General features: G+C 46.1%; 1 protein-coding gene and 1 long non-coding RNA gene across 2 annotated transcripts in view; both read left to right on the forward strand.

Moving 5' to 3' along the window:
* TSNARE1 (t-SNARE domain containing 1) overlaps positions 1–22,056 on the forward strand; it is a 399,909-nt gene that overhangs the window by 230,243 nt on the left and 147,610 nt on the right. Inside the window, exon 8 of the mRNA XM_081012848.1 lies at positions 20,202–20,369. Coding sequence (XP_080868974.1) covers positions 20,202–20,369 — 168 coding nt within the window. The remainder of the gene's footprint in view (positions 1–20,201; positions 20,370–22,056) is intronic.
* The window catches only part of LOC308480971, a 283,474-nt gene that overhangs the window by 91,133 nt on the left and 170,285 nt on the right, over positions 1–22,056 (forward strand). The window lies entirely within an intron of this gene.

The raw sequence follows: 22,056 nt of genomic DNA on the forward strand, positions 1-22,056 counted from the left end.
ATCCCCTGTTATGTAAGTGTGCATTAACAGGAACAGAAAACAGGCTGATTCCTTATTTAGATGGAGGGGATGACGCAGCTCATATTTCATTTTGGGGTTGGAGAACTCTAAAACAGAAGATGATCTGTTTTGAAAACACGGAAGATCCTGGGTTCAGATCGTAACGCCTGCGATCAGGTTGCTGCTGACGGGGTAAATAAATACATAACTGCAATAATTTGTTGGTTGGCCTCTGTCTGTCTCGGAAGACAATGGAGGAGTGAGAGGTCAAGCTGTTGGAAGGTTGCAGTGCCTGCTGTGGCTGCAGAGAGAGACATGGGAGAGACATCTTTTGTTGCAGCTGAGTCAGATGAAGGGATCCAGTTTTGCTGCTGCAGATGACATTTCTTCTCTCTGCGCTCCTCCCAGTGGTCATTCCTCCACTGGTCGCTGCTATGGATGCACCAACTGACTGTCTCCAGACACTGTGGTCATCTGCAAGGGATTCCCACACAGGAAGGTTGATACTGCCAGCCTTCAGGTCACATGTTTGCAGACATCTTTGTAATACAGTGGTACCTCGGGTTAAGTACTTAATTCGTTCCAGAGGTCCGTTCTTAACCTGAAGCTGTTCTTAACCTGAAGCACCACTTTAGCTAATGGGGCCTCTCGCTGCCGCCACGCAATCTCTGCTCTCATCCTGACGCAAAGTTCTTAACCCGAGGTACTATTTCTGGGTTAGCGGAGTCTGTAACCTGAAGCGTCTGTAACCTGAAGCGTCTGTAACCCGAGGTACCACTGTACAGAGTTGGTCTGGAGAGGTGTGCCAAACTTTTGCACAAACTTTTTTAAAAAAAAAACCCACACCAACTGATGTGGAAATTTGGTGGAGTAAACTCAACTTAAACTGGAAAAAAATTGGAAACTGATAGAAACTAAAAATGGGTACATTTGTCTATCACCAACTGCAGGCCTGTTAACAATTCACTGCCCCTTGCAATGTTGACTCCATCTCCCCACTCCTGCTTTGTTCACGACCAGTGCCGGATTTAGGTATAAGCTAAACAAGCTATAGCTTAGGGCCCCACTCTCTTGGGGGCCCCCCCAAAAATGTAAAGGAAAAACAACAACACCTGGATGTACATTTCCAAAATATAAGATAAAAAACAAATAAAATAAAACCTACATACAGCAATGGTGTTTTGTGTTGTGTAGGCTCCTCTGATGTAAGTCATGGGCCCCACCTGCTAGCCTGCTCCCTAAAATATCACTGGTTTTCTCCTTTCTATGTATAGGGTGCCTATATTCTGCATGGACTGGTTGCATGGCAACAGGTAGCATGCAGCTGCAGACTGCAGTGCAGCCCAGTTGAATGTAGATCAAACTGTTGTACCTGTTATCTAATATTAAAGAGTGCTTGTAGACTGATGATCAGGCAGCATAGATCTTTTCTAAGGGTATGAGTCTTATGCCTACTGATTGATTTCATGTAATACATAATTTATTTATTTTGATCCCATTATGGCTTTAGATACCTATTAGGTCCGTAAATTACCATATAGCATATATTCAACAACAAAGAACAACGGCAATTTGTTGTTGACAAAGGACAGCTGCACATATGTTCTTGTTGTTTAGTCGTTTAGTTGTGTCTGACTCTTCGTGACCCCATGGACCAGAGCACGCCAGGCACTCCTGTCTTCCACTGCCTCCCGCAGTTTGGTCAAACTCATGCTGGTAGCTTCAAGAACACTGTCCAACCATCTCGTTCTCTGTCGTCCCCTCCTCCTTGTGCCCTCCATCTTTCCCAACGTCAGGGTCTTTTCCAGGGAGTCTTCTCTTCTCATGAGGTGGCGAAAGTCTTGGAGCCTCAGCTTCAGGATCTGTCCTTCCAGTGAGCACTCAGGGCTGATTTCCTTCAGAATGGAGAGGTTTGATCTTCTTGCAGTCCATGGGACTCTCAAGAGTCTCCTCCAGCACCAGAATTCAAAAGCATCAATTCTTTGGCGATCAGCCTTCTTTATGGTCCAGCTCTCACTTCCATACATCACTACTGGGAAAACCATAGCTTTAACTATGTGGACCTTTGTTGGCAAGGTGACAGCTGGACATATAGAGGGCCCCATTACCTTCAGTAGCTTAGGGCCTTGTCAAACCTAAATCCGGACCTGTTCACGACGATCTCTACTCCTACTTCTTTCTTCCTTCTCATTCTGCTTTTCCCCAAACTCTCTCTTTCTCCTCCTCCTCTTGTGTTGGGGCTCTTCCAAAGATAAGATTCAGGAGCACAGAACAATTAAGAAGACTCTTGTGACATATGTTTTCCCCTCGCTATATATATATATATATATATATATATATATATATATACAGCGCACAAAGTAATCTCTTGCATTTCTGCCTGTAACCATCCTATTAATGCTTCAATTGCTCTTATTGACATAATGATACCTTTTTTCTTTTTCTTTTTTGGCGAGGCTAACAATGTAAATATGCTGGAGGAACAGCCAGGGAGCGGAGATAAGACGATTCTGGCACCCAGGGGATGCGCACGAGATGGGGAGTAATAGGAGAGCATTATGCATTTTGCTCATCAACAGTTTTTCAATAAAAGACGATTTCAAAATTGAAGCGTCTTTCAGCATATTAAACCTGGAGCTGGGAAGCAAATTGGAAATAGCAGGCAGGCTACCCTTGGTGGGTTCTTATTAGGGATGTTTTCTGTAGCAATCAACTATATGAAACTTGGTTTGATTAGAGGGGAGGGAAATGGGGGGAAGTGAGGATGCCTTAAAATAAGTTGTTGGTATTTTTTACCTGAGAAAGATTCAGGAGCAAACTATTGTAGGAGGGAGAAGGCTTGTAGCTAGTGTTAGGGTCTATGCTTGGCAGGCAGAAGGTTCCAGGTCAAATCCTGAGCATCTCTGGGTAGGAGAGCTGCAGCTAGTCAGTGTAGACAATGCTGAACTAGGTCAGGCATGGGCAAACTCAGACCTCTAGATGTTTTGGGACTACAATTCCCATCATCCCTGACCACTGGTACTCTTAGCTAGGGATCATGGGAGTTGTAGTCCCAAAACATCTGGAGGGCCACCGAGTTTGCCCATGCCTGAACTAGATGAACCAGTGGTTTGACTTGGTATAAGGCTGCTTTCTATATGCCTGGGCTTGAGTTAAGAAGGGACGCCAGCCTATATTTCTTTGTAAGGTTTCTGCAGTTGTAAAGGTGATAAGAGTTCTGCCTTCTGCATAGGATTGCAAATTAGTTCTGTCTATTTTTTTTTAATATACACTCATTAGCGTGTTTGTATGCCACTGTTTTGTCGTAGATGGCATTCAAGGCCACTAAACGCAAGTCAAACACGAGTCAAACAATCATCATAAAAGCATGAAACAGCAGGGAGGGAAACGCCAGCAAAATGCTAAATTGCATCTTCAGGAACAGCTGGAACAGATTGCATGAATTGAGACAAGCCTAGCAGCCAAGGTGCCAAGCGGAAGCAATCGCCAGGTGATCAACAGTCCAATCCAATGCATTTTTTTTTAATGACTTTAAAGTGAACAACTTATGCCAAATGAAATAATGTCAAAGAATCTATTTACAATACAACATTACACACTAGAATCAGCAGATAATAATTTAACAGACGTTCACCCTCTGCGATTGCAATATTATTATGATTATTTCTTCCTCCTCCTCCTCTTCTTTTGTAACAAGGTAAAGATGTACCTCTATTTATTTTCCTTTTGTAACCCCCGCTTCCCTTCTGGCTTTCAAATGCGAAATGATTCACAGTCATGACCACAGCCCTATGCACACTTACTTGAGAGTAAGGTTTGTTTAACTTGGTGGAACTTACTTCTGAGTAAACATGTCTTGTATGCATTTGCTTTTTCCATTGTCTAACATTGCCTAGTTGTTCCTCTTCCTCCTGGAGAAGAGTGACTAGTGGGGTGCCACAGGGTTCTGTCTTGGGCCCAGTCTTATTCAACATCTTTATCAACGACTTGGATGATGGACTCAAGGGCATCCTGATCAAATTTGCAGATGACACCAAACTGGGAGGGGTGGCTAACACCCCAGAGGACAGGATCACACTTCAAAACGACCTTGACAGATTAGAGAACTGGGCAAAAACAAACAAGATGAATTTTAACAGGGAGAAATGTAAAGTATTGCACTTGGGCAAAAAAAAATGAGAGGCACAAATACAAGATGGGTGACACCTGGCTTGAGAGCAGTACATGTGAAAAGGATCTAGGAGTCTTGGTTGACCACAAACTTGACATGAGCCAACAGTGTGACGCGGCAGCTAAAAAAGCCAATGCAATTCTGGGCCTCATCAATAGGAGTATAGCATCTAGATCAAGGGAAGTAATAGTGGCACTGTATTCTGCTCTGGTCAGACCTCACCTGGAGTACTGTGTCCAGTTCTGGGCACCCCAGTTCAAGAAGGACACTGACAAACTGGAACGTGTCCAGAGGAGGGCAACCAAAATGGTCAAAGGCCTGGAAATGATGCCTTATGAGGAACGGCTAAGGGAGCTGGGCATGTTTAGCCTGGAGAAGAGGAGGTTAAGGGGTGATATGATAGCCATGTTCAAATATATAAAAGGATGTCACATAGAGGAGGGAGAAAGGTTGTTTTCTGCTGCTCCAGAGAAGCGGACACGGAGCAATGGATCCAAACTACAAGAAAGAAGATTCCACCTAAACATTAGGAAGAACTTCCTGACAGTAAGAGCTGTTTGACAGTGGAATTTGCTGCCAAGGAGTGTGGTGGAGTCTCCTTCTTTGGAGGTCTTTAAGCAGAGGCTTGACAACCATATGTCAGGAGTGCTCTGATGGTGTTTCCTGCTTGGCAGGGGGTTGGACTCGATGGCCCTTGTGGTCTATTCCAACTCTATGATTCTATGTTAGATGGCATCTGTAACCATGAATGCCAGTTTAGAAAACCCTACCTGTGAGAAAAATCGCAGCCACGCTTTTGCTTCTAAGTGCCCCAAATATGCACCCCAGTCTTTGGCAAAGCAGATATATGTGTTAACACAGGGTGGGGAATCCATGGTCCACCAGGTGTTGCTGAACTCCTGTTCCCATCATCCCTGCTCATTGGCCATGCTGGCAGGGGCTGATGGGAGTTGGAGTCTAGCAACATCTGGAGGTGCCTGCAGGTTCTCCATCCTTGCATTGCTAGATCTCCAAGAAGGTCCTGATTTCTGGCCCTGTTGATACCATCCAGTTGAGAATGTGTGTGTCTCTCTTTCTTCAAAGGATGCAGTAGTAAGGGCATCTTTCCTCTTTACTCACCCAGCAAATTTTGTTTTGAAGAAAATATTTATTAGGAGGACATCTCCACCCAGGGATGGAGAAAGCCCATGCAAGCAATCAGCCCTGGTTAACTTGAGTATGAAAGAGTCCTTGTCTCTGATGTAGCTCTCAGTCCTCCATTGTTAACGGAGAAAATCTGAGGGCTCCCTTGGACAAAAAACAAGGACACCAGCCAGGAATACCAGAGCAAAACAGCAGCCATTAGGCTTGGTCTTTATTGAAGACTGTTGCGACAGGACTCCCACCTGCCACCAGGTGAAACAAGATGGAAGCCCCAAACAAAAGAGAACCCAAACTTTGATTAGCTGCTAATCCCCTTGTTACACCCCCCCCAAACTACATCACTAATACATCATGGTTACATCATGAAAGGGGAGGTCTGGGGGCAGTAATCTGAGCATCCTGGACCCTGCCCCATGGTTCCCCTTGCCCTCCACCAAACACCCATCAAGTGTAACAAAAGAGATATTTACATTTCCCTGTTTCCCATCCAAGTTAATCGCACCCTTTTGTCTTCATCTGGGTTTGTTATTTCTGGAATGGCTACCTGTCTGGCACTCAGGTATCAGGATGCCAGGAATTATCACTCAGGAAGAGGGGCTGCTGAGTAGCTGAGCTCATATGTCTATATGAATTTCTAAAGTTTTCCCAGTGAGCCAGTACATAGATACACTGATCAGTGAATTGTTACATATGGTATCGTGCAGCAAAGGCCCTTTGAATAGATAGGAAGAAACTGTTATGAAGTGTTTTGTGGGGACAAGTCACAAAAGTCACAAAAGTGATTGTGCTGATTTTGGTAGTGGGCTGCATGTGCATGATATCTCCTGGAGGGGCAACCCCTCCCGACCTATACATAAATTCCTGCAACACCATCAAATAATCAATCACCGTGTACATTACTACCCTTTAACCACATATTAGAAGAATGTATCAGACACTACGCTGTCCGGGTCATCACCCCAAGGATGAACAGACACGGGAGGAATCTATCAAAGTTTTGAGGTTCTGTGATTTTACAATTGGCAAAGGGATGTCACAAGTTGGACCTTGTATTGGAAGTTGAAGGTATTGGGTGTGGAGACACCCAGGACTCGATGGACCATTGGCCCGATCCTGAAGCATCTTCTTACGTTGTTAGTTCAGGGAAGATATAAAATGCTCAAAGTGGGCGAGCGAAAATAACACCAATTCCAGGGCTAGGAGACATAAGAAGCTAGAATGAAGATGCTAAATTTATGTAGCCTTGGGAGGAGGGTTTTTGCAGGGAAGTGATTGCACTCTCTATAAATACCTTCAAGGTGACAATAGACATGAAGAATGGGTAATTTATCTACAGCACTGGGTGACATGATATCCGTCAATATGGCCGAAAGCGGAGGATGGGGACATTTAGAGTTGAGATCAGGCCTGCGTTTAGCGTTAGGACGCCCTGGGCATCAGGATAGATCCCCCAGGGGGCATGATCAAGGAGCGCAATCTCCCCTGAAGCTCCATAGCGGAGACCCATCAGTGGAAATAAGGTCAGCTTAATAACCCCGTGCCTGTGAAATATAAGCCAATTGTGATTTCAAATTATCTCCTGAGCCCCTGGTGCCAACAAATAAGCCCTTATTTCAATGTTTCCCAAGAGAGCATTTAGATTACAGACAACTATACTGCAGTACACAACTTCCAAGCGGAATAATCAATACGAATTATAGGACGGGCACATTTTTCAAAGTCAGAAAGTGAATCCCAGTGTTGCTCTGTAGCTCCTGCTTGTCTAAACAAATTGAGGATGGAAAGGTGGACATGACAGTGTAGGTAATTTTATTTTTCCCAGAGGGGTTGGTCCCCCCTACCCAATAAGGGTCACTTTGCCAAAACTTTATTCCTTTCTTCCCTGCTTTCTTTTTGTCTGGGGGATACAGGCTGTCCACTTCTATATCATATTATTGATCATTTATTTATTTGCTGTGTCTATATCCCCCCTTTTTTCCTCCAAGGAGCTCAAGGTGGCATACATGGAGTTTCTTTCCCCCTCCTCAATTAATCCCCACAACCACCCTGTGAGGTACGTTAGGCTGGCCCCCAACGTTATCCCCAGTGATCTTCATGATGGCCAAGTGGAGATTTGAACCCTGATCTTCCAGGTCCTAGTCTGGTACTCTAACTGCCACACCCCACAGGCTCTTGATACAATATCCAGGCAACGTACAACAGTTTATATATAAAATCGCATAAAAGGCAAAACAAAATAGTCATGACAATGTATCCTGATATGGAAACTGGTGATGAGGACAAATCTCAGGTGTGTATATTAGGTGGGATGGGGAGGCTGGAGAGGGAAGGTTGAAAGCAGCTTGGATTGTATCTGGGCTTCTCCATCTCTCTTTGACATCCAAGTTTTCTAAGTAGGGAGGCGTCCAAGCAAGGCCCCCGTGAATCTGCCTTTTTGGGGACTTTCTCCCAGTTTCTCATTACTTCCAGTCTCTATCTCTCCACATTTCCACATCAATCTGGTCCATCCTGATGAGGGAAGGTGTGTAGTGCAGCACCCAAAAGATCTTGGGTTCAAGCTCTGGCATCTCTGGGTAGGACTGGGAAGAGCTCCTTCCTAAACTCTTGGAGAGCCGGCCGCTATCCAAAATACTGAGTCAGATGGACCTTCTTCTCCTCCTCCTCCTCCTCCTTCTCCTCCTGCTTTTTCTGTGTGGTGTAGTGGTTAAGAGCGGTAGACTCATAATCTGGTGAACCAAGTTCGCGTTTCTGCTCCTCCACATGCAGCTGCTGGGTGACCTTGGGCTAGTCACACTTCTTCGAAGTCTCTCAGCCCCACTCACCTCACAGAGTGTTTGTTGTGGGGGAGGAAGGGAAAGGAGAATGTTAGCCACTTTGAGACTCCTTCGGGTAGTGATAAAGCGGTATATCAAATCCAAACTCCTCTTCTTCTTTTTCTTCTTCTGTGATCCCTCGTAACCAAGTAAGATTATCTTCCATAAACACGGTTTTAACAATGAGTCCATAAGTGACTGTGGAGGCCAATTATGGATCCACATGTCCTTCCACAGTGGGGACATTGGTTTCCGGGTGGGAGTTGATCACAGTGTGGATTTGCTAAGTGTACCTTCCTCTTAGCACATTTCTCCCTTTCATCCTGAGTTCGAGTGTCTGCACAGACCATAACACAGACCTTTGGTAAAGGCTGTTCTCCAATTGGATGGAGTGCTTGCAGGCCAATGTTTCCCAATTGTCAGTGTTTATGCTACATTTTTAAAGATTTGGCTTGAGGGAGTCTTTAAACCTCTTTTGTTGACCACCAGCATTACGCTTTCCATTTTTAAGTTTGGAATAGAGTAGTTGCTTTGGAAGACGATCATCAGGCATCCGCACAACATGACCGGTCCAACGAAATTGATGTTGAAGAGCCTGACTTCTGATATAAGTCAGTTTCCTGTGTTCCTGATCCTGCAGCAGTGGGGGCCTAGGGTGTTGAAATGGTGCTTTTGTTCTCAGAAATGAGAGCCATTGGGATGGAATAAGTATTTTTGAGATCACCCTGGATCATCTCCAAGGTATCCTCTACAACTCCATGTCTGTTAAATAGTGATTTGGTGTTTTGGCTTTCAAAGAAAAGAGCCATAAACCTCCAAGTGGGGTGACTTTGTACCGTGCTGATTTCCTCCTGCCCCCATTTTTTATCTCCCCATTTTCATTTCTAGGAAGATTCAAAACCTTGCAGATCAAAACCCAGAGTGGCAATCTTCCCCAAGCTACCTTATAAACAGAGAGTGCTTAATTTTCATTTCTGACCCAAGGCAGATGTCCCCTACGGTAGGGACTTACTGCTCTCTGAAGTTCAAACCAATGATATCATGACTTTATTGAGGGAGGCTAAATTGCAGGCTGCCTCAGTGAAGGGACATTGTGGGTTGCAGCACCAAGGGGAAAGATTTCTCACCCGCGGAAGGAACTTAGGATCATGGGCGCCATGTTTGTGAAATGGCAATTTGGTGTGTTGGCTTTCAAAGAAACAGCAATAAACCTCCAAGTGGTGTCACTTTGCACCATGTTGTAGGTACAGTTGTACCTTGGCTCCTGAACGCCTTGGCCCCCAAACAATCGAAACCTGGAAGTGGGTGTTCTGGTTTTCGAACAACTTTAGGAAGCCAAACGTCTGGCACGGCTTCCGCTTGGCTGCAGGACAATCCGGTAGCCAATCGGAAGCCACACCTTTGTTTCTGAACGGTTTCGGGAGTCGTATGGACTCTCAGAACACATTCTCTTCAAGAACCAAGGTACAGTGGTACCTCGGGTTAAGAACTTAATTCGTTCTGGAGGCCCGTTATTAACCTGAAACTGTTCTTAACGTGAGGTACCACTTTAGCTAATGGTGCCTCCTGCTGCCGCCATGCCACCACCACACGATTTCTGTTCTCATCTGAAGCAAAGTTCTTAACTCGAGGTACTATTTCTGAGTTAGCGGAGTCTGTAACCTGAAGAGTCTGTAACCCGAGGTACCACTGTACGACCGTACAGTGATACTCTGTGTTTTTTTAGCCATCTAAGACAGCCAGAACGGTTTGTTGGCAGGTAGAACACAACAGAGCTTCAAGAATTATTAGGATATAATTCAGGCAGCTTGGGAAATATTTAAAAATAAGCTGCTGTGCAATTTTATTTTATTTTATGTTTTACATCCCGGTCAATGCTCCCATTGACCAAAGATCTGGGGAACTATTCACTTGGGTCATTTTCTGGGTGTGCAGAGGCTGCATGTTTCCCTAGAGGACTGCAAGTTTCACTCTGTCATGACATATGTTCATGTTGTGATTAAAATTTCTGCTGGTTAAATAAAACAGGCTCTTTTAAAAGAAAAAATATTAATAATATCAGGCTGCAGAGGGAGGAGGGGAGTGTTTATGCTTCTGCTCTGCTTTATTATTATTCTCCTTCACTCATGTTGCCGTAGGACCATCTGTTGGCATTGTAGATAAAGCCATCAGTTGAGAAGGGGAGGGAAGCACAGAGCTCTAAATAGACACTGGCGAGGATCTCTTTTAAGGAAGATGCTGGAGAATTTGCTGTAGGCACAACTGCAGTGTGCCAGCATGACCATCGCTGCTTAAAAACGGCCTTGATTGCAGCAGCTATCCCATCAAGTGTCAGGGACTGGCTTGGATGAAGAGGGGTTATGGAAGAAGGCTGACCAAGAGCCCCCCCCCCCAGGGAAAGCACAGAGGGGGATGATTTAGATCCTGGGTCCTGGTGGTGGACAACAGGACACACCCCAGAGGAGGGGAAGAGCTGGGAAGTACAGGAGAACTGGGAGCTTGGAGGGTGAGGAAGAGGAGGAAACAGGCAGGTGCCCCAATACACAGTAAAAAAAAAACAGGAATCTGCAGCCTTGCCACAGAGCCACACTGGCAGCTTTTCTGCTGACAGCCTGCAAGTCCCACCCCAAACTCCCAGAACAAGGCATCTGATGTATGTCACAGAGCAGAGAGACAGAACGAAACAGAGAGGATCCCTTGGGGCTCTCCGTAGACAGAGGGAGTGGCCTGACACAGAGGGAATGGGATACAAGACAGTCTGAACAACTGCTTCATCTAGGTGGAGCATATCTCAGAGGTCTCCATATGTTCTCTCTTCTGCTTCTTTAATAAAGAATCTCCAAGCTAGCTGGTGTTTCCCTGTATTTCCCTGAACTGCTAACATGCTGCTCTCCTGGGCAGCTCCCTTGACATCCAATGGAGGCAAGCCGATTGCTGACCAGGAAGTAAAACAAACAAAAAACCAACCCGCAAGAGGTCCGGTGTGATGTAGTGGTTCAAGTTTTGAACTTGGAGCTAGGAAAGCAGGTTTAGAATCACCACTTGGGCATTGTGAAGCTCACTTGGTGACCTTGGGCCAGTTGCTGTCTTCTCCTGGCCTAACCACCTTCACAAGATTGTTTTGAAGGAGAAAGGGGGGAAATGCATACACCACCTTGGTATAGAATGTTAGTATTTTCATTCTCCATTGCTATACAGGTTTATCAGGACAAGAAGTCATGCATAGCTTTGCTTAATTCTGAAGGATGTAAGCAAAGAACCAAATACTTTCAGATAAAGTTAGGTCATGCAAGGGATTGTATCCAGAGAGGACTCATCAATGTGTCCTACATGCCAGGTAAAGAAATACCTGCTGATTTGTTGTCAAAGGTTGTTAACAAAGAACAACTGATTCTGTATTGAAATAGGCTGCAAATGGGCTAAAGTCTACAGCAATGATGTCATGAAAAGGAGGAGGATGTTAGCATTTTCATTCTCCATTGCTATTGGATCTCGTGATCCACTGTTTGTGATAGGAGTGTGGGAACGGAACTAGACATTGTACTTCCATCCTATGTGCTTTTGTACTCTCTCTTGGTTCATCCCCCCCCCCCCCGGACAGAACAGACGTGTGAAGCTTCTGCTCATACTAGCCGTGTTTGTTGTTTTGATTTGTAAATAAAGGAAGCTTTCACAATGCCAGTGCCTCCACAGCCTCGCTTCTTGCTGTTACTCTGCTGATGCATTAGTGTGCTCACAGCTCCACCGGAGGTGGGTCGCTGGACACTTGTGTGTGTCCCCAGGCAGGTCCGTGGCCAAGGGGGCTGGCACATTCATAGAAATGCAATTTGATTGAGTGATTGGTTAGTTAAAATAAGAATGTGTGAAGAGCCTAGCTGGAGAGGGCCGTCTAGTCTAGCATCCTGTCCTCACAGTGCCCAAACAGATGCCCATGGGAAGCCTGAACACAGGACCAGGGTGCAACAGCCACACTCCTCCCCTGTGGTTCCTAGCAAGGGAGATAGAACCCAGCCTCCTTGGTTAGTAACCACTGACAACCTTGTCCTCCACAAATTTGTCGGACCCTCTTTTAAAGCCATCAAAGTTGGCACCTATCACTACATCTTGTGAAAGGGAAGTGAGTAAGCCTCGTTGACTTCATTTGGGCTTGTTTCTCAGTAGACATGATTAGGAATGTAGCCCAAGTTGGGAGCCCCAAGCGCATCTTATTTAAAAGAAGATTAAGCCAAAGACGTTCACACAAACAAGGACAGTCCCCCTCTCTGAAGTTGGTTGGGCAAACCCATTTCTGAGGACCCCCAATCTTCCAGGAGAGCCCAGTGTGCAGAGATGAATTTGTAGCTGGAATAGCAACACATACCCCCGACATGTTTGAGGAGTCCCAAAGGGATTCTGGAAAAATATCTGTAGCAGCTTCTCCAGTTAATTTTGTCTAAACTACCAAACTGACCCACAAGAGACCCCGAGGCACTGTTTGCAGAATCATTTCCCCTGGGATGAAATAGAGGATAAGTCAGGACCCTTCTCTCCACCCTAAGACTGTCTTTTGATTCCTCTTAGCCTCCGATTCACCCTTCGGATGTGTGCTTTGCAATGCACGAAAATCCTTCATTCCAGTTAACAGTTTCAGTGAACCTGACTTAAGTGCTAGTCAGCATCAGCCCAAAGTGAAGTGCCAGAAATTGCCAACGGGAGCCAATTCTTTGACTTCCAGTAGGGCTATTTGTTGTTATGAAACCCTCTGAGCAATATGCAAAGCAAAAAGAGAGTGCGAGAAAGCAAATTATGCACAAAGACAAGCCCATCTGCATCCAGAATTAAGGAGCCACATCAATAAGGGGGGGGGGATGTGTTCATCCATGCCTATTTTGCTGCACACCTCCTGAATTTTCATGCTTTAGCGTGAACCATATTTGATTATTTTGCTTTCTTTTAGAAAGCAGATTATTTTCGGCAACGAGAAGTTGTGAAGGAGGGGAGGCATAGATAACAGGAGAGACAGGGAAGTATTCCAAAGAGACTTTGATGGGAAGCCAGGAGAGAAAAAGAAAGCTCTGGGCCATTGGCTTGTTTAAAAATGGATATGCAGCCTATCCAGCTGTTTGAGACTAACAATCAAAGCAATCAATGAATACTCATATCAATGCACACATCCCCTTTGGCTATTTTTCTTTATTGATTTATTTATTTTTCACTGTCTTTATTTTATTTAAATATTTATCGGCCACCCTTTTCATAAGAATCCGGCAAGGGAAAACTGCAGCAACTTTGATAAAACATTAATAAATGCATCAGGGGGAAATAAAGTTAGCTTCTTTCTAGCAAGTCGGGTGTTTTTGCTTTTTCCCATAAGGCACGGTATTGCTTTGCTCACCTTTCAAAATGGAGATGTCGGGGATTGAACTTGGGACCTTTTGGTGTGCAAAACATGTGCCTTGCCTCTTCAGCTCTGGTGCCAGCTGCAGAGAAAACCAAATCCCTACTAGTGGTGAGAACTCCCGACTGAATTTAGCCTAAAGTAGAACAAAAAAGAATACACATTTAGAACTAGCACAACTCTGTTCATGCATCACCTTAGAATAAACCCATAGTCCAACTTGCAGTCCTTTTTTGCGTAGCTCTCAGTGACATTTGATGCCCAGGCCTCCCACAGCCTTGCAAAGCCAGGTAAGCAAGGCAGCAGGCTCTGGCAAGGACCTAGAGCCCTCCCGCCTCCTTCCCGAAGCCTAGTTAGCACTTTTCCAGCTTTGGGAAGGAGGTGGAAAGGTTCTAGGACCATGACAGAGCATCGCGCCACCTTATCAAAGCCTGATGCCTAGTTTAGCTGGATTTGGGAAGGCAGAAGGTGGGCTGGGGCTGGGGCATCAGATTTGGGCCTCGCTCCCCACCCCTGCGGGATGCTGGTGGCACTGTGGGTTAAACCACAGAGCCTAGGGCTTGCCGATCAGAAGACCAGCGGTTCGAATCCCCATGACTGGGTGAGCTCCCGTTGCTCGGTCCCTGCTCCTGCCAACCTAGCAGTTCAAAAGCACGTTAAAGTGCAAGTAGATAAATAGGTACCACTCCGGCAGGAAGGTAAATGGTGTTTCTGTTTGCTCTGGTTCGCCAGAAGCGGCTTAGTCATGCTGGCCACATGACCCGGAAGCTATACGCCAGCTCCCTCGGCCAGTAAAGCGAGATGAGTGCCGCAACCCCAGAATCGGCTGCGACTGGACCTAACGGTCAGGGGTCCTTTTACCTTTACCTTGACCCCACCCCTGCAACAAGGCAGTGTCAAAGCACACTTGCAACCTACTTGTTATGAAAAGTTTGGCTGTGCTGCCATAGGGCCACTAACATGACGCTCTCCAGGAGTTTCTAGACTGCAGCTCTCATCAACTAGCATGGGATCAGTCAGGGATGATGGGAGCTGTCCTTCAGCAAAGTCTTGGGGGCATCATATTTACTCCCCCTGCTTTTAGAGGATCCTATCCCCCAACAACACAATTCATATCCCTATTTTTTCCTGGCATTCATTGCAGTGAAGTCAGACCCAACTAAGACAAATTACGCTCTGCGTGGCATGAAGTGAGACAGACCTGAGCATTTCATTCCGGGTTTCTGCTAACCTGGGCGCTTGACCTGTGTCTGTTAAAAGAGAGAGACTGGCAGCTATTAAAAGAGAGGGGAGGACTCCTTCTGTTCTCAAAACCCCATTCCCATCTCTCCCGCTGCAAAGGGTTTGCTGCTCCTTCACGTCTAATGCTGGCTGCTTAATCAATTCGTGAAGACTTGGAGCACAGAGCAGTCAACGCTAGGGACTAGAGACATGGTGCAAGGAAGCAAATGAAAATGTAGAGGCAAGGTCTCCTCAGTGGAGCTAACAAGCAGAGGTGGGAGGCAGTTTGGTGGAGGGAGGGAGGGAGGAGGTTTTCTGTGTCTGTTTCTCCCCATTCCTTGCAATTCCAGGATACTTTTCTAAGCTACAAGTTTAACTCGCAGGATAAGCTGCAGTTGTTCGCTGTGGCTGCTGAGAACGCAGGGAGATGCTTTATTCTTCCTGCAGATTTCTCCAAGCCCTGTAAACTGAAACTAATAAATAGCCGTAGGGCTTTTTCTTCTTTACATCCCTTAACATTCCAGTGCTTGTAATAAGAGCTCTGCTCCCCCATCCATGATCTATGGAAGAGAGAGGGAGCAATTATCTCAGAGTTGCCTAACCTTCTTATCTGTCAAGGGCTGTTTTCACTCAATGCTATTCTGTTAGGGAGACACATTTGGAGAAGGTGATTTTGGAGCCAAAGGTGAGACAGGCCACTTCCTTTCTCCTTTATTCCTGTCCTCCTCCCCTCCACCAGCCCTATCTCTCTCTTTCTCCCCTTACCCCTTCTCTCTGCTCTTTTTCTCTGCCACGCCTTTCTCTCGCTTTCTGACTTCTTGCTTTCTCCCCCCCTCCCATGGCATTTCTACACCTTCCCCTCCTTGCCATTCACAGGGATTTGGCCAAGGGCCACATGAAAATGGCTGTGGGCCACAGGTCACCCACTTGTGAATTGTTGTTGTTGTTTAGTCGTTTAGTCGTGTCCGACTCTTCGTGACCCCATGGACCAGAGCACGCCAGGCACTCCTGTCTTCCACTGCCTCCCGCAGTTTGGTCAAACTCATGCTGGGAGCTTCGAGAACACTGTCCAACCATCTCGTCCTCTGTCGTCTCCTTCTCCTTGTGCCCTCCATCTTTCCCAACATCAGGGTCTTTTCCAGGGAGTCTTCTCTTCTCATGAGGTGGCCAAAGTCTTGGAGCCTCAGCTTCAGGATCTGTCCTTCCAGGGAGCACTCAGGGCTGATTTCCTTCAGAATGGATAGGTTTGATCTTCTTGCAGTCCATGGGACTCTCCAGCACCAGAATTCAAAAGCATCAATTCTTCAGCGATCAGCCTTCTTTATGGTCCAGCTCTCACTTCCATACATCACTACTGGGAAAACCATAGCTTTAATTATACGGACCTTTGTCGGCAAGGTGATGTCTCTGCTTTTTAAGATGCTGTCTTAACCTGCGAGTTACCTGGATTTAACTATTCATAAGAATGTAAGAAGAATCTGCTGGATCAGGCCAATGACCCATCTAGTCCAGCATCCTGTTCTCACAGCAGCTGGGCATTGGAACATTGGAAAGCAGGATTTGAACACAAGAGCTTCTGATCCATCTTTCCCCCAAACATGATGCATCAGGCAGCCTGATAGACATCCCTGGAACCTTGTTTTATCAAACTATGGTGGAAGCAGATGTTTGGTTGCAACTAGGGTGTTCTTAATGCTGTCCTTGTCTCCAAGATCCTTTTCTTCTCTACAACTTCAGCCCTCACCCACCAATTTATTCAAGTGTAAGAGGGAGGGAAGGCAGCCCATTCCAGATATTAAGCTCCTTACTCCTTATTCATGTGGACTAGGGATGGGGCAAAAACCCAAATCCGTTCACACTTAAAGAAGAACCTGTCAAATCTGCGCTTTCCGAAATGCTACGCAAACCAAAATCTGCACTTCCCTGAGTTTTGTGCTGCAGCCAAGTAGCAGTTGCAGAAATGCATCTACAAGAGTAAAGTGTGCATTAAAATGCATATGCTTGTGAAACGAACATATACAAATTCTGTATTACAAATTCTGACCGAAATTATTTAAGAAATAACTTTCTGACAGCAACAGCTGTTCTACGCTGGAACAGAGTGCCGCAGAAGATGGACTCTTCTTCATTGGAGGTTATTCAACAGAGGTTGAATGGTCACCTGTCAGGGATTCTTTACTCGTGATTCCTGCATTGCAGGGGGCTGGACTAGATGACCACTGGGGGCCCTTCCACCTCTACAATTCTTCAGTTCTATGAAATAAGACATATTCACTGAGCCCATCAAATAGGCCACACCAGGAATGGAAAGGCGGAGTCAGAAGTAATGGGCTGTTATTCTTGGATTTTAAGAACCTAAGCTTCCCATCACCTCTTCTTCTGCCTGAAAGATAATGCAAAAACAGTAATCACACTCCAGATCTCATCTGGAAAAGTGTTCAGAATCCCAGGCCAAATGTTCTGCTGCTGCCTTGGACCTTCTTCTCCTGTAATTGCTTTGGGCTTCTGTTCAGTGCCTTGCAGCAGAAGACTCTCCCGGTGACAGCAGCGTGTGTTGGTTTCAGGAAAGGCGAGCTGGACAGGGATTATCCAGTCTAATGAAACCAAGCAGACAGTTCTGCTGTATCACAGCTAGGCAAGCAAAATGTAGCTGCTATTCCAGCAGTTGTTGTTTAGTCGTTTAGTCATGTCCGACTCTTCGTGACCCCATGGACCAGAGCACACCAGGCACTCCTGTCTTCCACTGCCTCCCACAGTTTGGTCAAACTCTTGTTAGTAGCTTCGAGAACACTGTCCAACCATCTCGTCTTCTGTCATCCCCTTCTCCTTGTGCCCTCCATCTTTCCCAACATCAGGGTTTCTTCCAGGGAGTTCCACTCACAACTCCTCCCCTCCGGGAGGAGGAGAGGCCTTGTGAGAACGTGATGCTGTAGAAGATGAGATCCAGGAAGGGCTTGATCCAGCAAACTCTTCTTAGGTTCCTATGACAATGATTCTTCTGGGTACCAGTTGCTGGCAGTCTCAAGAGGGGAGGGTGCTCCTATGTTCTGGTCCTGCTTGCAGGTTCTTCATTAGGTATCTGGTTACTCCTGTGAGGGTGGGATGCAGGACACGATGAGCCATAGGCCTTCTGCAGGAGGCTCTGCTCATGTATTTATGTCCTTCAAATAGCAACTAGAGTAAATCCCATTTTAAAATATATCCACCTTGAATTTGTTTTCTCCTTTTCTGTGTTTGTTCTCCCCCCGCAACCTCTGCTTTCCTTGGGAATCAAGCCTGTGGGTGGATGTTTGTTAATTTAAACCTCATACGGAGTAGAGGAGCAATAGCCTGCTAATGTAATAACTAATTTTAAATATGCATTGGCTCCATTAATAGAAAATCCGATCCCCTGTGAACTGTGGCACCCAGATGACTATTATGCTGGGGGAAATATCAGTATTGAAACCTACATAATTATTAGTACATATATAATTAATGTTTACAATATCAGCGGAACCGGAGGTTTATAAATGCATAGCTTCACATACATATCTCAGTGCTTTGAGCTAATATATGTTGAAGGGCAGAAATGTATCAAATTGCCACGTTTTAATTACACAGCCTGCCCCTTTAAGGAGTGATTCAATTTTCCAGCATTTGGATTTGTAAACTCTGTTAATTTGTTGGTTCTCTTCCAAGTACTGGTGAGGTTCATTTTCTACTAACGCTTCAATATATTTCCCCCAAAATGTATAGATCTCCGCACACAACATATTTAATAATCGAGGGTCTGCTGTAGTTACTGATGCAGTGGTTGTGAGCTAGTTATGAAATCCGTAGTTCAAGTCTCGCCTAAAGCATGGACTTATTAAAATGTCTTAAGCAAGTCACTGTTCTCTAATCGCCAACATCCATTTGAATCACAGAGATCCCCTTTCCTTACAGGAAAAAAAAATATGTATTTCTGTGTTGATATCTGGGGCGGGGGGGGGCGGGGTGGAAAGAATGATGGGAACAAAATTCTGCCTCTTCACAGCCACCTCCCAAAGTATGGGGGAGTTTGTCAGGATTTTATTCCAGGACAGAGAAGGATTTGGGGCTTCTTAAATCTTTCTCATCCTTCTAGAGGCTGGTTTTTGCTATCCGTGTCCCACACAAGCTCATAGAATCATAGAGTTGGAAGAGACCACAAGGGCCATCGAGTCCAACCCCCTGCCAAGCAGGAAACACCATCAGAGCACTCCTGACATATGGTTGTCAAGCCTCTGCTTAAAGACCTCCAAAGAAGGAGACTCCACCACACTCCTTGGCAGCAAATTCCACTGTCGAACAGCTCTTACTGTCAGGAAGTTCTTCCTAATGTTTAGGTGGAATCTTCTTTCTTGTAGTTTGGATCCATTGCTCCGTGTCCGCTTCTCTGGAGCAGCAGAAAACAACCTTTCTCCCTCCTCTATGTGACATCCTTTTATATATTGGAACATGGCTATCATATCACCCCTTAACCTCCTCTTCTCCAGGCTAAACATGCCCAGCTCCCTTAGCCGTCCCTCATAAGGCATCGTTTCCAGGCCTTTGACCATTTTGGTTGCCCTCCTCTGGACACGTTCCAGTTTGTCAGTGTCCTTCTTGAACTTCATAGCAATGCCCGAATCCAGAGAACAACTTTGGCATCTCTAGTAAGGATGAGATAGTGTAAGAAAGTGGCGGAAAGTACTTTTGTATGCAGTGTTTAGTTCAACTATGGAACTCGCTCCCATAGGAGGCAGTAATGGCCACCATTGGATATAGCCCATAGCTAGATAGATCTTCCTATATAAATAGAAATGGAATGCTGTCATCACGCAGCCCCTATTGGAGGATTTGTAGTGCCTGGTCGCAGTCCTGGATTTGCATGAAGTCAGAGCAGGGGAAGGGAACACAACAGAGAAGGCAACTTTTAAACACCAGGTAAAGGTATCCCCGACCATTAGGTCCAGTCGTGGCCGACTCTGGGGTTGCGGCACTCATTTCGCTTTATTGGCCAAGGAAGCCGGCGCCCAGCTTCCGGGTCATGTGGCCAGCATGACTAAGCCGCTTCTGGCGAACCAGAGCAGCGCACGGAAATGCCGTTTACCTTCCCGCCGGAGCGGTACCGATTTATCTACTTGCACTTTGACGTGTTTTCGAACTGCTAGGTGGGCAGAGGTTTGAGTAAATCAGGGCAGAGGGACACAGAGTATGAGAGGCTTGAAGGTGCTGTGAGGATATAGGGGCTGCCAGTCAGTATTGAGCAGCATGGAGACTCAGTATAAGGCAACTGCCTATGTCCAACTGGTTGTTGTTGTTTTGCTGTGTCAACCCTCTTATTGTGGAGTAATGTTTTTCTCTCTGACATGATCCTCCTTTGGGAGTCATAGAATTGCAGAGTTGGAAGGGACCAATCCAACCCAACCCACTGCAATGCAGGAATCTCAGTCCACTGGTTCTAAATCCTGCTATGTTTTCTCCACTTCAGCAAAGTCCCAAGACCCCTTTCTCTAACCTGGCGGATGACGAAAAGATCTTCAACGGCGGAGACAGCCTGTGGACGGAACAGAACCAGGAGCATGCCCTGCTCTCCGAAATCACAGAGGAGGACCTGGAGGTCATCCGCCAGCGAGAAGAAGCCATCCAGCAGATCGAGGTCAGTCACTGTCATTGCGGGGGAACTGGAAACCTCCGAGAGTTCAGTGCTTCAGCCCTTATGGGATTTTTGGAAATGTGGAGGAATATTGAGTGTGTGTGCAGTCCTTTGTGGGAATCCCGCTACACTGAGAAATCCTCAACCATTAGGGGTTTGGGAAATGCAGTTGGCTGAGAAATAGTCCGATACAGTTCTGCTTGGAAGCTGATTTGGACTGTGAAAGTGCCTATTGGTGTGGTGAAAATTCAGCTCAGGGATCTTGCCAACAGAAAAGCAATACCATTAAAAAAAAAATGTTAGTGCTTAATCAGCAGCCATTAGGCATAAAGATTATGAGTTTATATACTTGGTCTGCACAGTGATTTTAATTTAAATAGGAATCTGTAACACAGAGCCAGCCAGCCAGGCACTGGCCTTGCTGGTGTTGTTGCTGTGTTGTATTTTATGAAATTTCAGTTTCTTGGGGCCTGTTCCCTAAAATGCCACTTTTGTACTGAAAATCACAACACACACACACACACACACACACACATGAAACCTGTTGTTTGCCACCAGGGATTCTTTAGCAATAAGCATTCTGGATTTTTATATATATATAAAATCTTTTCTTTAACTGACTGGAAGCTGTATTGATGTAAGTGGTTTTACTACTCTTTTTACTCTCAGCTTTTATATATACATTAAAAAAGGTTGCCTAGCTGCCTTTGCTTTGTGGTTAACTGCCTTGAGCTCTGGGGACATTTTGGACTTTTTAGTTTAGAGGAAAGGTGAGCGAGAGGTGGCAATGCAGAAATTTATAAAGCTCCCTTGTAACGCTAGAACTCATGGGCACCCAATGCAGATGGATGTGGGAAGATCAGGACAGAGAAAGGAAAGTTCTTTTTAATGAGGCCCTAGTTGAACTATGGAACTCATTCCCAGGGGTGGCAAAGATGGTCACCAACTTGGGAGAGAGCTATCTATGGCTACTAGCAGGGATGGCTATGTTCTGCCTCTACAGTTGGAGGCCTCAGCACTCCTGAAGACAAAGTTGCTGGAAACCGCAGGAGAGGAGTGGGATCTTCTTCTGAGGTCCTGCTTGCAGGTGTGCTGGGCCCAGGGGTAACCCGTAAAACACGGTCCAGGACCGGTCCAGAATCCAAAGGTTCCGCTGGGAGTCAGTCCTACAGGACCGAGGCGGGACACGAGGCAGGAAACCAAGCAAGGACCGGTGCAGGATCTAGCATACAGCAATGTTGCTCCTGCAACCTGGGGCGGGGTCCGACAGCCTTTTAACTTTGTTGGCATAGCAGCCGGTCCTGATCCCCTGTCGACTCACCTCCCTGTTTCGCCCAAAGGTGAGCACTCCTCCTGCGAGTACTCAGGTCTCTACTTCTCTCAGACCTTAGTCTCTGCAACTCGGGAGACATCGGTGGGTTACTAGACCCAGGGGCCTCCTCAGTCTCCCCTGACCCAACTGGTAGTGGAGCAGCTGTAAGTGATGGCCCAGCTGAAGGCAACGAGGTCATCCCCGCATCTGGAGCCAGGGCAGGCTCAGGCCCCTGACTCGGCCCAGCTGGTGTTTGTTGTAGGGGAACCTGTGCAGACTGGGACTCTTCAGCATCAGGCCCCAGACTTGGTTCAGATGATGCCTGAGGCAAAGGCTCCAGTGCAGACTGAGTCTCCTCTGGTTCCAAGTCTGAGCCTG

This window comes from Podarcis pityusensis, assembly GCF_964106645.2.
Source record: "Podarcis pityusensis genome assembly, chromosome: 7".
Lineage (NCBI taxonomy): Eukaryota > Metazoa > Chordata > Lepidosauria > Squamata > Lacertidae > Podarcis > Podarcis pityusensis.